Source organism: Python bivittatus, unplaced genomic scaffold, assembly GCF_059951505.1.
Source record: "Python bivittatus isolate LINGU-HERP-01145 unplaced genomic scaffold, Pbiv_v1 ctg000160_np1212, whole genome shotgun sequence".
Taxonomy (NCBI): domain Eukaryota; kingdom Metazoa; phylum Chordata; class Lepidosauria; order Squamata; family Pythonidae; genus Python; species Python bivittatus.
In genome coordinates, this window is record NW_028277076.1 from 3,905,845 (window position 1) to 3,920,721 (window position 14,877).

General features: G+C 43.6%; 1 protein-coding gene across 1 annotated transcript in view; it reads right to left on the bottom strand.

Annotated features, from left to right (window-relative positions):
- Positions 1–145: 145 nt before the first annotated feature.
- Positions 146–14,877, bottom strand: part of LOC103050135 (syntaxin-binding protein 1) — a 30,908-nt gene continuing 16,176 nt past the window's right edge. The window contains exons 11-19 of the mRNA XM_007429342.3: positions 14,227–14,287; positions 13,617–13,682; positions 12,694–12,774; positions 12,100–12,238; positions 11,120–11,229; positions 10,189–10,290; positions 10,006–10,091; positions 8,563–8,717; positions 146–3,544 (exon numbers count right to left, since the gene is read on the bottom strand). Coding sequence (XP_007429404.1) covers positions 3,462–3,544; positions 8,563–8,717; positions 10,006–10,091; positions 10,189–10,290; positions 11,120–11,229; positions 12,100–12,238; positions 12,694–12,774; positions 13,617–13,682; positions 14,227–14,287 — 883 coding nt within the window. The 3' untranslated portion in view covers positions 146–3,461. The remainder of the gene's footprint in view (positions 3,545–8,562; positions 8,718–10,005; positions 10,092–10,188; positions 10,291–11,119; positions 11,230–12,099; positions 12,239–12,693; positions 12,775–13,616; positions 13,683–14,226; positions 14,288–14,877) is intronic.

A 14,877-nucleotide genomic window follows, 5' to 3' on the forward strand; every position in this document is an offset into this window, starting at 1 on the left:
ATTGACAAATTCATCCCAAATTACCAAATTTTTGGTAAGCGTTCAGACATCTGATACAGCAGAAAAACACTGAAGTAGTCCAGCATTTTCTTATCCTTCATCAGAGACTTGTTCTCACAACCAGCCACTCAATCCTCTCTTAACGTCATTGGACAGGACAGCAAATTTTATTAACTCTTGAGTGCTTTTAAAATACAGAACAGCGATACAGAAATAACACATTTTGTGCTTCAACATTGACATGTCAAGAAATAAAACAGCTTCTAAAGACAGAATTTAGTTACCCTTTTGGGCGTGAGTGTGGTGTTTTTCCCCCTTTTCCTTTCAATAATAAGTCGTTTGAATATAAATAGCAATTTAAAAAACAAAACAAAAACCCCTAAAACAACCAGAAAGTCACCCTGAAGAGTCACAATGCTAAATCAAAGAGATTTCTGCAAGGAGAGACTGAGAAGGGGAGATGCTCAACAAATTATCAGTGCAAATTGACATAGTGCAAAATTGACATTTGCCCTAGGAACGTGTAATATTAAGTGCAAGGGAGAAGTAGACAGAAAGCTATAAATAATAACGGGGGGGTTTCCCCCCTTCTTCCCTCTGCTGGTATTTTCTAGGAAGAGAAGTCAACGTCCTGCAATAGGTGGGGAGAGGGAGGGGTAACTCAAAAGGATAAAAGGGGAGGAAAATATTAACCTTCACTCCCTCCCCCCAATGCCACAGTAAGCTAATGCAGCCATTAAAGGAAGGTCAATGAAGAGAAATACAGAAAGGACTCTGTAAACCACTTTACTCCAAGCTTGCATTAACATCACAAGACACATTTAATTCATACACGTAGCCTGTAACAAGAGAAGGGGAAATGGAAATCAAATCTGTAAAAGGGTAAGTGAGGTTAATTTTGGTGCTAACCACTGCCAGCAATGTTTCATTACTAGTTGACAATGGTGGAAGGTGTTGGGTGGGGGGGAGAGAGAGAGAAGAGAAGAGAATTTTCGGTGTTAGCAATAAAGAAAGTAACACAAATCAGCCCATTTTTGGAACGCGTGGCCCTCCAGACGTTGCTGAACTACACATCCCAGGAGCCTCGGCCAGGATGGCCGAGAGCGAAAGATTCTGGGAGCTGTGGCCCAAGCAAACATTGGAAGAGAATAAACGGATACCTCGCTTGAAAGCATTGGGGTGAAATTCTGCATCGGCCGTGTCCAAATGAAAGATTTTGGGAAGGAGTCAGGTTGAATTTGCCCATAAAAAATGGCTTTCAATTTTTAGAGAAGTTTGCTTTGAATAAGATCAAAGGCCCCTGAGAAGTCTAGCTACACTTCATTTTTAAGGGTCAAGGAGGAATGCTTTCCACTGAAATTTCCACTGTTTTCTTTTTTCCTTATTTGGGGCAGTCCTGAGAACCCTCCTCCCGTGCTCCCATCCCTACATCATTCTGGATTTGTATCTCAACACATACTAGTCCCAGTCACTTAAAGCCAACAGTCCTCCATCATAGGTGCATTAAGATAACACAAGTAAATTGGTCAGACAGAGACCTAGCAGGTATGCATTTCCACAATAGGGGAAGCTCGGTTAGAGCCAAACTTTGGTTCTCAATTTTGGGTGGCTGAGCATTTCGTGCAAACTCAGGCCACTTCCTTAGTTTCAGGCTATCACGCAAATCCCAGAAGAGGGGCACATTCAATCACCAGGCCCTACAAATGCCAAACAAATTCATGCTTTCACACTGGGCACCACGAACAGGAGGAAAACCACCCAGTTCACTGATTGGACTGTCCCTGACCACAAAAGACCATTTTTGAATCAATTCATCTGCAAGGCAGACCAAGCAAAGATCAACCCTAAATTCTGGAGACATCTTCACGGCCTGACCCATGCAAACATCCTTCAAGGGCATCAACGGGTTTAATTTGCTCCACTGATTTCAGCTTGTCAAAGCTGGGTGGATCCCTACAGTTCAAAATCAGATTTTAGAAAATAGAGAGAAGATGGATAGATAGTTCTCCTTGGACTACCACTCCCTTGCTGAAATATGGGGACAACTATAGCTGAGCAGTACAGGCCCCCCATGTCTTCTAAAAGGCAGAAGGTCCACCCTGAAGACTCTTCTTTGGCCAACTATGAAACCAGAAAACACAGCACAGTCTAGTGGATGGATGGAGATTCCTTCTTTAAACTCCCACAAGGAAAATGGAGAACAAAAGCTGGGAGGGAGCAAGGTTTCGAGAACCCCAAAATACATATAGCAGATGTGAGCCCCATTGGGAACCTACGCATTTCCTTGGCTTAAAATTAAGTCCAGTGGATTAATTGCATGACTCAGGGCATAGACTTTCTCTCTCTCTCTCACCTTATCCTTCCTTGCAAGACTTCTGTAGAATTAACTAAAAGGCAAAGGGGGAAAATATCCTCAGCCCCCAGAGGAAGAATAGGCTACAAATCTCATAGATTAAGGACAGATGGTTTCCAGAAGCAAAATTATGTGCCTCTATTTTTTTTTATTTCTTTGCACCAAAATACTACAACGAGGCTCCAAGAATATTTACTTGCCAACATGCCTCAGCGAAATTTAAAGCCATCAGCAGACCTCAGAGTGCTGAGACAGGGAAAAACAACGCCTCATTGTTGGACAGGCTTTGAGAAAGCAAGTTAAGCCATGCTTCAGTTGCAGACATGACTCAATATGAAATATCCCCCAAAAGAGAAGAGGAAGGATAACAACCAAGTAACATCCAGAAAAATATATATCATATATCTCTCAAAAGCCAGCCTGGCTGCATATCAATAAACCAAAACCAAACCGAGTGTAATAATACATAATCAAGACGACAACCCCAACGACAGCAATGTGAGTAGGGAAAAGGAAGGTCAAAAGGAGGGAAGTTATTACAGTATTCCCAAAATGCAAGCAAATTGCAACGCCTAGGAGACAATATTCACAGTTTGCATCCGGGGTTAGGTACAGGATCACAGAGCCATAAATAAGTCACAAGCATTCATCCATCCAAGCAGGGAAAAATGAAATTTAAAAAAAAGAATACAGTATTGAAAATATAATCACCATTGTTTATCGCCAATGATGAAGCGATGGGATCTTCAGAAATGGGCAGTTGAATCTGGCATTTTATTTTCTTGGATACATACAGAGATAATATCTATATTATAGAATATATTACTCTTTTCTTCCCCCCACCCCCACTCCTTTAGACACAATGCATATTTTTTTTTCCTATTTAGCTTTGCTTCAAATGAGGGGGCAAAGAAATGAAGGGGAAGGAAATGGGAAAGTTTGGAGGGGGTCTTGCATTAAAACTCAGAAGAGGTGGCAGACTGAAAAGGATGCCAAGAAGTCAAAGGGAAACGGCCGTGACCCCAGATTTGCAACGATTTGGTTGGTGTTACTGGTTTGGGAGCAGATCCACGAGAGAGAGGAGGAAAGAAAGAGAGAGGAGGTGTGTTTAACTGCTGCTTTCTTCATCCGTTTTGGTCAGTTTCTTCAGTGTGTCCAGCAATTTCTGTGGGGTGAGAACGTGTGTGGAACCTGTGGAGGGCAGGTGGGAGTAGGAAAGGAAAAGAAGACAAGGTTACAGTTAGATTTCAGACAGGCGGATCAGGACATCAGCAGAGTCTAAATCAGGGATCGGCTATCTGAGACTTTCCAGATCTCCCTGGACTACCACTCCCATGATCCCTTGCCAGGCTAGCTGGATGGCTGGGACTAGTACTTCGTCAACATCTGGATGACTGCCCACAGGCTATCCTTGCTCTCCAAGACTTGTGTTTAAGGGACCCACGATGGATACGTGTAAGTGCCTTACCCCAAGGATCAGCTCAGGCTTGAACAGCTGAGCTTGGAAAAGTTTAAGGCAAGAGGTCAGTAAAACTGCCCATAGGTAGCAATGTACCCAGAAATAAAACATCTGTCTTTGCATCCAGAAGACTCCCTGCTCCCACAGAGGGAGAGATATACATGACGGTGAACATTGCCAGGATGCAAAGCACCAGCCTCCTGTATCATCTATTTCTACAAATGCTTCTGGGCCCTGCAAAGACCCTCTAGGTATGCAGAGAAAATAATCGTGATGGGTCGCTGAAGCTCAGTGCTTCATTGGGCAAGATTCTCACCCTCCAGACAAAGAAAGTACTCTTGCTAGAGCGCTAAAGAAGGGGAAAGGCACAATTTCTACCACTTTGCATTCCAGGAAGTGCATATTAAAGGAAGCTAGGCTAGAACCCACCAGCCCAGCCCCCAAAAAGGTTGAAAAGCTCTGGTTTTAGCTAAGCTTCAAAGGGGCCCGTGGAAACGTGGGACAGAAAGGGTCACCAACCCCACAAAAGTATCTACTCTGAAGGCAGAGAAGCGGGGGAAGGAGTACAGGAAGATTTTATAGGGGAGGGGAATCTCAAAGGGCCCATCCTTCAGCAAATACGTTAAGATTTGCTGTGATTTAAAGGGGGAAGAGATGGAACTCCATCCCTGATGTTTGTTCCCTTCCCTGACCGGACACATTTCAATATAGATACTCATGTATATTAAGAGAAACGTTTGCAAAATATAAGCCTACGGAACTACATCTAGTGCAGGAGGAAAAATAACGAGAAAGGAAACTGAAATTAAAACCAAGCCCCCCAAAAGGAAATCAATAAATATATACATTTATTTGTTAAATATATATATTTAATAATCACACAGCAATCTAAATGCAATGAAGAAATGAGGCAGGCATGCACCATTTGCCATGAAGTTCAAGGACAGTGGCACCATGTGCCGAGAGAGGCAGCAGATGTGACCGTGTGGGATCGTAAGGCCTGCACATCTTCTAATCTAAAAGAGCCAAATTAAAGGAGGCGGGAGCATTATCCGTACATGCAAATATACATCGCTTTAAGTTATGGAGAAGGCGGGGAAGAATGAGAGAGAATAATTTTGCCTTTTCAGTATATTGACCCAAAACCTGCATCGGTTGATGAGAGAAGAGAGAAAAATCCACAATTATTTGAGACTGGGAGGAAGAAGAGAAATCTCTTCTTGTGATACCCTTTGCTGGTTAGGAAAGGATCACTGAAGGCAAAACAGGAGGCACTACTTCCATTCCCCAGGGTTAATTCAAAAGATGCTTGCTGGATGTAACATTCAGTCAACCCAGACTGGAGTTCAGAAAGCCATCGCTCAAGCACCGAATCTCTGAAGCGAGGCAAATGGATTCTGTGCAATACTTTGAGTGCAACGGACGGCAATCCTACACTCACTCACCTACAAGTAAGCCCCATTTAATTCCATAGGACATTCCTAAGTAGATGCCCACAAGATCACAATCACCACTTAAAAAGAAAAAAGAAAAAGAATATTGAACAGCAAAGTTGGCCATATTTCTTTACCGAAACATGGAGAACATCTAGCGAGAATAGATATGCACTGCTCTGGATCATATGGTTTCCATGTAGCTATCACAACTCTTAATCATCTACACTGCTCATCATAAATATCTTCTCTGTCTAAAGGAGCAAGGGCCAGTATTCACCCATTGACTGAATCGTTTCTTCTCAACTATTTCCTTTTGTCAGATTTTGTGTGTTGGGTGGGACACAAGGGGACCAGATCTGAATGAATGGCAAGATGGACTGTACCACTTCAGTTTGCAGGTGGGGCCTGATGTCAGACTAGCCCACGCAAGACCAAGAGGGTTCCACTTGTAGGGTGGTGGTGAAAAACAGAGGAGCACGTTCAAAAATGGAATTTCCCCCACCTAGAGATTGGAGTGATCCAGTCCCCTCTAGCCCCTGATTCTGCTCAAGTTATAGCAGATCAAAGAGAGAAAAAGGAAGACACGAAACAATAGATATGAATTAACGATGGGACAAACGCTCACAGGGTTGTCCAGATGTTGCTTGAAAACTTGGCTTTCTAGTCAGTAACCGTGTATGCAAATATGCAAACTAGCTTTAGAAACAAAAAACTGATCTGAAAGGAATGATCAATATTGCTAATGTTTAAGCACTGAGCAAAATGCAAGGGAGGGGGTCTTCGCCTTCTGAACAGCAGAGCATTCTACCTCTTTCATCGTGACAGAAGAGACAAGAGGCAGGCAGGCATTTCCACCATCAGAAAAGAAAAAAAAAAGCAAAAATTCAGCCATGCTTGCATCCGTGTAATTGGGTGATCTGGTGTTCTGGATGGCCAACCCCATTCTCCTCCATCATTTTATTTCAGTCCTTGTTTAAATAAAGGAGCAATAAATGTGGGCTCATTAATTTTTTAGAAAAGGACAGCTGATGGTATGACCATTTGGCACGTTCTGGTTACAAGAAAATCATGGTCCAGATTTGAATGGAAGCAGCATCAAGTCCATTTCCACAACTGTAGTTTTGAAGCAAAACATTTTCTCATACAAAGAAAAAGAAATCAGAAAAGGGGGTGGGGGGAATAAAAATAAATCAATGTAGAAGCAAGAAGAGAGAGAGAGAAAGGGATGACAGAATTATCAAAAGAAGCCCTTCCAAAAAAGAAAGAGTTTCTTCTCAATAAAAATTGCTTTTACTTTTTAAGGTTTCTTTGGCTCTCATCCCATAGTTGGAGCCTGTTCGTCAAAAGATACCCTAGTGGAATCTCTGAAGTCGGGGTGTCTCAGATCCATGAGAAATTTGGTGGGAGTAAGAATGTGAGTAGAACCTGTGAGAAAATAGAGCGTGGGCTGACTCTTGGAGAAAGAGAGAGAGAGAGAGAGAGAGAGAAAGAAAGAAAGAAAGAAAGAAAGAAAGAAAGAAAGAAAGAAAGAAAGAAAGAAAGAAAGAAAGAAAGAAAGAAACATGCCAAAATTTTTTGTTCTTCTCTTTAAAAAAAGCCTTGCAATATAGTTCACATCACCAGAAATCACCGCTATGGAAGCCTGTGATGATACATGAAGCAGGAATGGCAAGAGAAAGGCAGTCACACATGTGCACACCCAGAGAGATATAGCAAAGATGGCAGTGTGGGAGAGGAAAAATCCCACTGGGGTACTGAAATAGAACTGGCAGCCGATTAAGAACATAGTTTGCCTCTGCCAGAGTTGAATCTACAGGGAGCATCAAGACAGCAATGAGGCCACCACCTTGGTATATGTATTTAAACTATGTGCTTAACTGCTTAATCCCTGGGACTCCCACCCCAATATTTTTTTTTTTTTTAAAAAGACAGGGTTGTTGCCACGTTTCAACCATGCAAGGGGATTCCTAGCCTCTACCCAAAGTGAGTTAGTCCCTTGAACTCCCTCCCTTAGTATTTATTTTGAAAAACCAACCATGCAGACGCAGCGTCTGATCTTTGAAACTCCTTTCCTTAACAATCCAGTGGCTCCCTCCTCTTTAATATGTTTGGAAAAACTGACCACATCCAAGAGGCTTTGGGGTGTCATCCCAGTTTCTTCTCTTAGGAATAGTTTGTGGTCACTTTCGGATTCCCCACTCCCACCCCAGTTCAAAAATGTGCTCTGTTCATGTTATTCTTCTTTCAATAAGTCTAGTTTTTGTCACCCATGACAGATTATGCACTGAGAGGGAGGGAAGAGAGGAGGACAGGACCTTCTCAGGTTTTCCTAGGAACTAAAGATAAATACAGGGCTGAATGTGTGGGCCCTCCAGGCTACGGACCTTCTGGTTTGTACCCAGTGGGACTATCCAGGTGGCCCAACTTTAGGAACCTCTAACCTTAAATTTAAAACAAAAAAAGGTAAAACTCAAAACTAGGGCTTGCTAAACTAAGGAAGTTGCTTGGGCAATTTTTGCAATTCAAAAAGAAGTCGAGAGAATGCAAGTCTTGTACAAACAGGGAAAGACGCCCATATTCACTATTGCAAAAACAGCAACGTTCAACATTAGAAGCGACAATAAAACATAGCCAGACACATACCACGCACACCTTTGAACACACAGAAGGGTGAGATGACACAACTAGGAAGACAGGATGGAGGAAGAAGCCAAGAAAGTGAGTTTTGGGAAAGCCACCTTCCTAGTATGGGAAACATTCAAGGGAAAAAATGGAGGAGCAGGAGGAAAGTGGCTCAAGGAAAGGTGTTCATGGGAGTGGCCAAAGTGTGGTGTTGGAGGCTGATATAAGCCCTTAATTAGTTGTTTTTCAGGCCACTCCCAACCCTTGTCACCTATTTCATGCCCGCCTTCTCTCCAAACAATCATGCATGATATTAGCTATCTTCACATCTTTAAACTGGAGCAGGAAGGAACTGGACAATGTTAACTCTACCCAAGTATTATCTGTAGCGCGAATAGAGCCATTGGGTCTTCAACCAAGCTAGTGAAGCATGCTGCGTGAACACCGTTTGAGCTTTCCTGCTGATTCATGAGGACTGCATTGTCCTCAGTGTTCCGGTCAGGGCTGTGGGAGTGGATGGGGAGAAGGCAGTGGACGCAAGCACATTTCCCATGGGGAGCTTTTCGGAGTGTTGGGTTTTGGGACGGGCAGCACCAAAGTTGAGGGGGAGGTGAGGAGCCAGATGGAGGTGGCGGAAGATAGAGCAGAGCAAGCATGAGTTGAGGCAAAAACTCAGCAAGAAAAGGACTTACCTATCATCACCTCCCACTTCCCACTGGCTTGCGTCACCTCATAGGCACAGCGCATCTCATTCAGAGCAACACCCCCCAGGATGAAAACAATGAGGCGAGGACCACTTCGGTATTCCCCAGGAGCCTTGTTCTTGTGCCAGTGTCCGTAGCGGGCACTGAAGATCAGGGGTGGGGATGGAAAGGAAAAAAGGAAAGGAAAGGACAAGAAAAGAAAAGAAAAATAATGATGCCTTCTGGAAATCTGGTTCATTTCCATTCATTAAATGTTGTCCATCTCCAGTTCTTGTTACAAGAACTATCAATGGATGGCTTGGCACAAATCACCAGTTCCTTTAGACTGCTAACATACACAAGATCTACCAATACTATCATCTCCAACCTCAAGCTTCTGCTCATTTGCCAATCTTCTTTTCTTCTGAAAAGTTAAGTACCATATATAAATTACAATATTCAATGGTATGCTACATATGGTACTTAACTTCCAAAAAGAGTTAAGTATCTATTTATACACAATTTAGATTGGGATGGGCAAAGGTCATGGACAGAATGTTCCACCCAACTCTGGAAGATTCCACTCACCTTCTGGGAACTGGGAGAAGTTCAAGGTGCCCTGGACATGGTGTTTGTGAGAGCTGTTTCTCATATTGATCAAGAAAAGAGTAGTTATCAGAACAATGACTAGATGGAGACTGCCCTGTCTTCTTAAAAGAGGCAAAGCTCCTTCCACTCTATGTTAAAAAAAAGCAAGAGAAAAGGTCTTGCCTTCATAGATTGCCTATATATAGGCATCTCATTTGAAAGAACAATACTGGGTGGAGTTCTTGTAACCATTTGTCTAATAAATATTACTGATCAAAGTCTTCAGATTTGTCTCCTTGGATTTAACTACATACTTCTAATCGAGACTGCAAACAGGGAGGTCTGACAGGGTAACTTACAATGTTTCAGATTCAACAGGCTTCTGGTTTGGAGGAATTGTTTCTGGATACCTCCAGAGCAACCTTGAAAAGGCAGAATCTAAAACAGCATTTCCCGAACTGTGAGGTGGATCTCCCTTGGGGAGGTACAGACAGAGTCCAGGGAGGTGTGAAGAACCTTTTGGTTACATTGTTATAGTCAATTCACCTTTTGCAAAGTTTCATTGGGGGAGATGGGTGGCATACAAATTTAACAATAAAGAAATAAAGAAATATTTTCATGGTTCATTTGTGTAGATTTTGGTGTTTTGGTTTTTAGGAGAGGTGTATACATTAAGATTACCCTAAAGGGAGGCGTGATGCAAAATGTTTAGGAACCCCTAGAAGGTCTAGAAGGTTCAACATGGTCCAGAGAAGGACACCATGCTCCGGAGTTCCCCAGAACATCCTGTTCCCCAACTGATGAGTTTACACTTCCCTTTATTTTCCCTAGATCAGATACCAGACAGGCATGCCCCCTTCCTACCTGACCGCTGTAGTGCTGAAAGACGCAGCTGATCGGGTAGAGATGTACGGGTAGTGTTTGGTGTCCAATTTATCCTCAACAGCATCCTGGAAAAAAAAATTATTAGCACATCTGGAGCTTCTGCTAGTATTAGACATAAAACAAAGAGGTTCGTGCACTCAAGAGCTGTCCCTCATTGCGTACCTCCATGATGTCCTTGACCACTGGAGTCCATCGGGAGAGCTGGTAAGTCTGTTCACTGATACGTTCCTTCCGTTCTGGTTTGCTTCTACGGCGTAAGGTGGACTGGGCACAAGAGAGAGAAAATGGATTCAGAGAATATTGGCTGTGCTTATTCACTTGCAAGAGCAAGCTGGAGCCTTCTAGATTTTTGGAACTAAAGCTTCCGTGCAAGATTGGCGATACTGGGAGCTGAATTTCTCAAAAACGAGAAGATACCAACCCACAGCCCCTAGCTTCCCCATTATTCTTTGTGAACTCTTCTCAATCTACCATTCTTTACGTGCACTTTTCTCAATCTACCGTGCTCCCCTCTCTCATCTGCGACAGCCAGCCATTTGCTAAACAGGTAATTCCATGACAGGATAGATTTTTTATGGAAGCGTAAGCCCCAAAGGCAACCTACCTCAGGAGAATATCCACACCATGCTCTCAAAATACCAAATGTACCAACTGCCCTGGAAGTTTATCTACTACCATTGCATAATATTGTTAAATTCCAGACTTAACTGAAGATACTTTGTTGACCAAGGACTAGGTGGGACCCCTCTCTGTTCCATTCAAGTTGACAGTTGAATTTTCCTTCAACAACCCCTAAAGCAACAGGCTAGGATGAGCGTCCTAGCAAGAGTTATCTGACACTGCGGTCAGACACAAGGGAAAGCCTGGGGAGTTGAGAAGAAAGTGCCAAGCAATAAATTGTCTCTCCCAGGCCTGTAACTGCTGCCCAAGGCAATTTCTTTGGTCTGCCACATGGTCAATCCGGTTCTGCTGGATTCCTTCCACCGTTGGGAGCAAGCTGTCCAAGCATAACTTGGATCAACCAATTCCAGCAAAATAGACATGTTCGCCTACCCAGGACTTTTGAAAGGATCTAGATCAGAGAAGAACTTACATCTGTGATGATGGGTACCCCAAGGTGTGCCATATTAGTGATGATTTCACTGTCCTCAGGTGGGATCTGAGCATGCTGGATCAGCTTGTTCAGGTTTTCCTCAGTGATCCCTGGGGGATGGGGAGAGCATACATACATGTTCCAGGAGACGGAGCCAGCACACACACACACACCAACAAACCACAGAAGTGTGGGCCATTTTGAAGGGAAGAAGAGAAGGAGAGAGCTCCCGCTTGGTTACACTGGAACCTCAACCCGGTTGCCTTCATGTTAATGTATTTAACAGTGCTTCCATTTGGCACACTGCTGAATCACACTTAGCTTTAACATCCTTTTCAGTTGGGTGCGGTGTAACAACTTAAGTTTGGGAATTTGAAAAGCTTGCGAAGAAACATCCCTGCAAACGGGCTCGTGTGAAAAAGAAATGCCATCGAAGGATAGGAAAGTTCTACCTATCTCTGCTTGATTTTTTCCCCTCTTTTTTATCTTCCTCTAAACTCATCCATCATGCACAATATTCAAAATATCAAGTACCCATTAGGCTGTGGAAGGTAGAGATTGAACCTTCGCTGAAAAAAGAAAGGCCATACCTTTAACCTTAGGTGAAAAATAAGGAAGTGAGGGTAAGGAGAAAAGCCACAAGAAGTGTTTCCGAGCCTCTATAAAGTGACACTGCTTGCCTTTTCTTACAACCACTTCATTGCCCCATAGCCCTCCATCCTTTCATTCTTCTGTTCTCCTTGGCCCGTTGCTTCCATCCTCCCATTCATTTCCCGTGGCACTCAATTCTTCCCTAGATGCCAATTGCCAGTCCTTCTCCTTTTTTATAATTGTCTCCAATTTCCCAGTGACCAATGGAAGCCAAGACTAGAGTTAGGAAGAGTTTTCAGCATTGTGCAATGACATCACTTTCTCTCCGGTGTGCCACATGTCCTCACATCTCCCACCTGGATTCCAACCCAAACAACAGCCGCTCCTACCATTCTTGAGAAAGATGTACAGCAAGATGATCCGGATCTTGTCATAGGTGCTGACGTTGGCATCAAGCAGGATTGGGACAATAGCACGCATGGGATCCTTGATCTTCTCCCCTTCTGCATCAGTGCCCATGGCCAGATCCTGGTAAGAGAGAACATCTCTCTGCACTTATCTACCTCTTGTCCATTGGAAAGTTCTTCTCTTCCCAGCTCATACTGGGATCAAATGTGGGCAAAAAGGCTCAGCCTCCAGGGTGCTGCTTCTTTGGAAGATAATACAGGCATTGCACTTGGGGGGGGTGGGGGGTGTATGTGGGCCATTAAAATCAGTCAACCAAGTCAAGGTAAGCCTGCAAGAATGCACTGCTTTGTTAAAGGAAGTAGAGAAATGCCACTGTCAGCAAGATAGCCAGCTGTTTCGTTGACTTCTTGAAAGCCCTGCCAAATTCTGGGAAGACTTACAACACAGGGGAGGAAAAAAAAAACCCATACGAAAATGCTTGTTCAAACATCCTTTCATCAGCACAATTTGCAAACTCTCCCGTTTTAGGCACACACAAACACACAACTCAGTGCTTCTAGCACAAATGGACTTACCTGCTCAACTCTGCAGAGTTTGTCCACAGTGCCTTGGTAGTGCTTCATGCAGTCTTCAGCCAAGTGGAGATGAGTGGAATACTAGCCAAACACCGAAACAGAAGAAGGGTAATTCAGCAAGCCAGGTATTCTCTTCTCTAGCACATTCCCTTTCATTCCTCCCCTGCCAACCCTCCACAAACACTTGAAGTCGAGTACACTTAATGTTCACTCGGTTCTTTGGTGGTTTCCTTTCTCCATGAACTAGCTTGTTGTACTCTCTGATGTTCCTGGGGTTCAACCAATTTGGGGGTTTGTTGATCGTTCCCTCCGGTTTGCAAAAAGTGATGTTTGGGCTACCCAGGAAGGTTGCCATTCTTCAACCTGCCTCACGGGGTTAGCGTGAGGATAAAATGGAACGTGGAGGAAACCCTCATACCAGGTTAAGTTACTTGAATTAAAGGAAAAAAGAGTTTCTCTCCTTTAAAGGAGCACAAGACAGTTCAGTGAACTGTGGTTTGCTGAAAAAATTGCAATGGGTTGAGATAGTACAACAGCCTAACAGTTAAACCATGACGTGCAAATGGTAAAAGCTGAGTTCATGCAAGACATGAAGCAAATAGAAAGAAACTACTATCCACCTTCGTGCAGGTGAGAATCTGGCTAAACTGGACGGTTCTTCTGTTGTACTGTAGCTTCACAACTCCCCAGTGAAGAGCAATCTTCCCCTGTATCCCAGTAAGCTTCAATGCTAGATGGGCCTTTCCACTTAGCGCTCTCCAGCACTATTTCAGTACTTGCAGACAGCCAACAGGCTCAGCCCCAATTCCCAGCTTCTTAACCTGGATGCTCCAACATGTAGTTCAGCATTGCCTAGAGGGCCATAGGTTCTCTACTTTCGCAGGCTGGATGTTTCAGTTTAAGCCGGTAGCAATGGAACATACCTTGCTGAGTTCTTTTTGATACTGGGGCATCTTCTTGAGCATCTGGGAAAGGTCCCTCAAGGTGGTCTGAAAGGTGCAAAGAGAGGGGGATCCTCAGCAAGGCTCCTGAATTCCAAGCGACATGGAACCCACCAGGATCAAATGCTACAACCACATTGAAAGAGTGATCCGATCCAGTTCTACCTGCTGGGAGGGCTGAGCGGGTAGTTCTCAGAATCCAAGAGAGGGAAATTAGGTGAAGTCCCGGGCATTTGTTTAACTCTCTCCAATCCTACCTGCAAAGTTCCTTAATTCCCTTACTCCCACTTCTTTCTATCACTGACTGCTTCCTTCATCCTATCAGTAGCATTTGCTCTGAAATACCGCCATGCTGTAAAAACCCTCAACACATTACAGTGCTCTCACAAAAAGAAGATGCAGTTAAAATTACAGCCAATCTGCTCAATGTGACCTCTTCCAGGATATTCCATTCCCTTTTTTTCAACCCTTCCCCTTCAAAGATTTTTTTTTGCCACCTACACGACTATCTATTTTAAGCTTTACTTTCATCTCCGTCCAAATTTATCACATCCTGAAACCTTCTAATTTCTAGTTCCGAACTATGTCTTACCTTGTCACCGGTATTCATCCTTTTACTGGAAGAAAAATCCTTCAGAGATCGGGTGACCTCTCTGGAAAGGAATGACAAATCAGCAAATGCAACACGTGCACGGTTGCGATCAAAGCATCTTTTCCAAAGCAAGCCACCGGCTGAATCAATGCAGCCCACTCGGGTACTTCAATTAAGTAAATGGAAACATTACTTCGATCTGGATCGTTTGGATCACCTGAATTGAAGCAATGCCTGAAAGAGGACTGCCGTTAGGGTAGACACGAGCAACCCAAAGACCAGTGCAATGGTTATGTTATGCTTGAAAAAACAAACCGACTCGAAAGGGGTGCCTGCTTGGCACTTAGCAAATTTTACAAAATGTATGCAATGTTATTGGAGAAAGTGAATAAAAATTCATCCACCTTAGATGGTTCACGGTGGGCTTGAATGGCTTTGTGATGTCTGATGGCCAACCGCTTCTTGGCTATTGCCAAGAAAATTGGGTGGATGGGACCATGAAGTCATCAGCAGTCAAGCTCGACAGCAGATGGCAGTACAAGCCTGATCTTCGCTGTTCTCAAAAAAACTAGGCAGAGTCAGACCCAGTTAGTACCTAAATGGGAGATCCCAGGAAATCCCAGTCCTAGAAGTTAAACTCGAGAAGCCAAA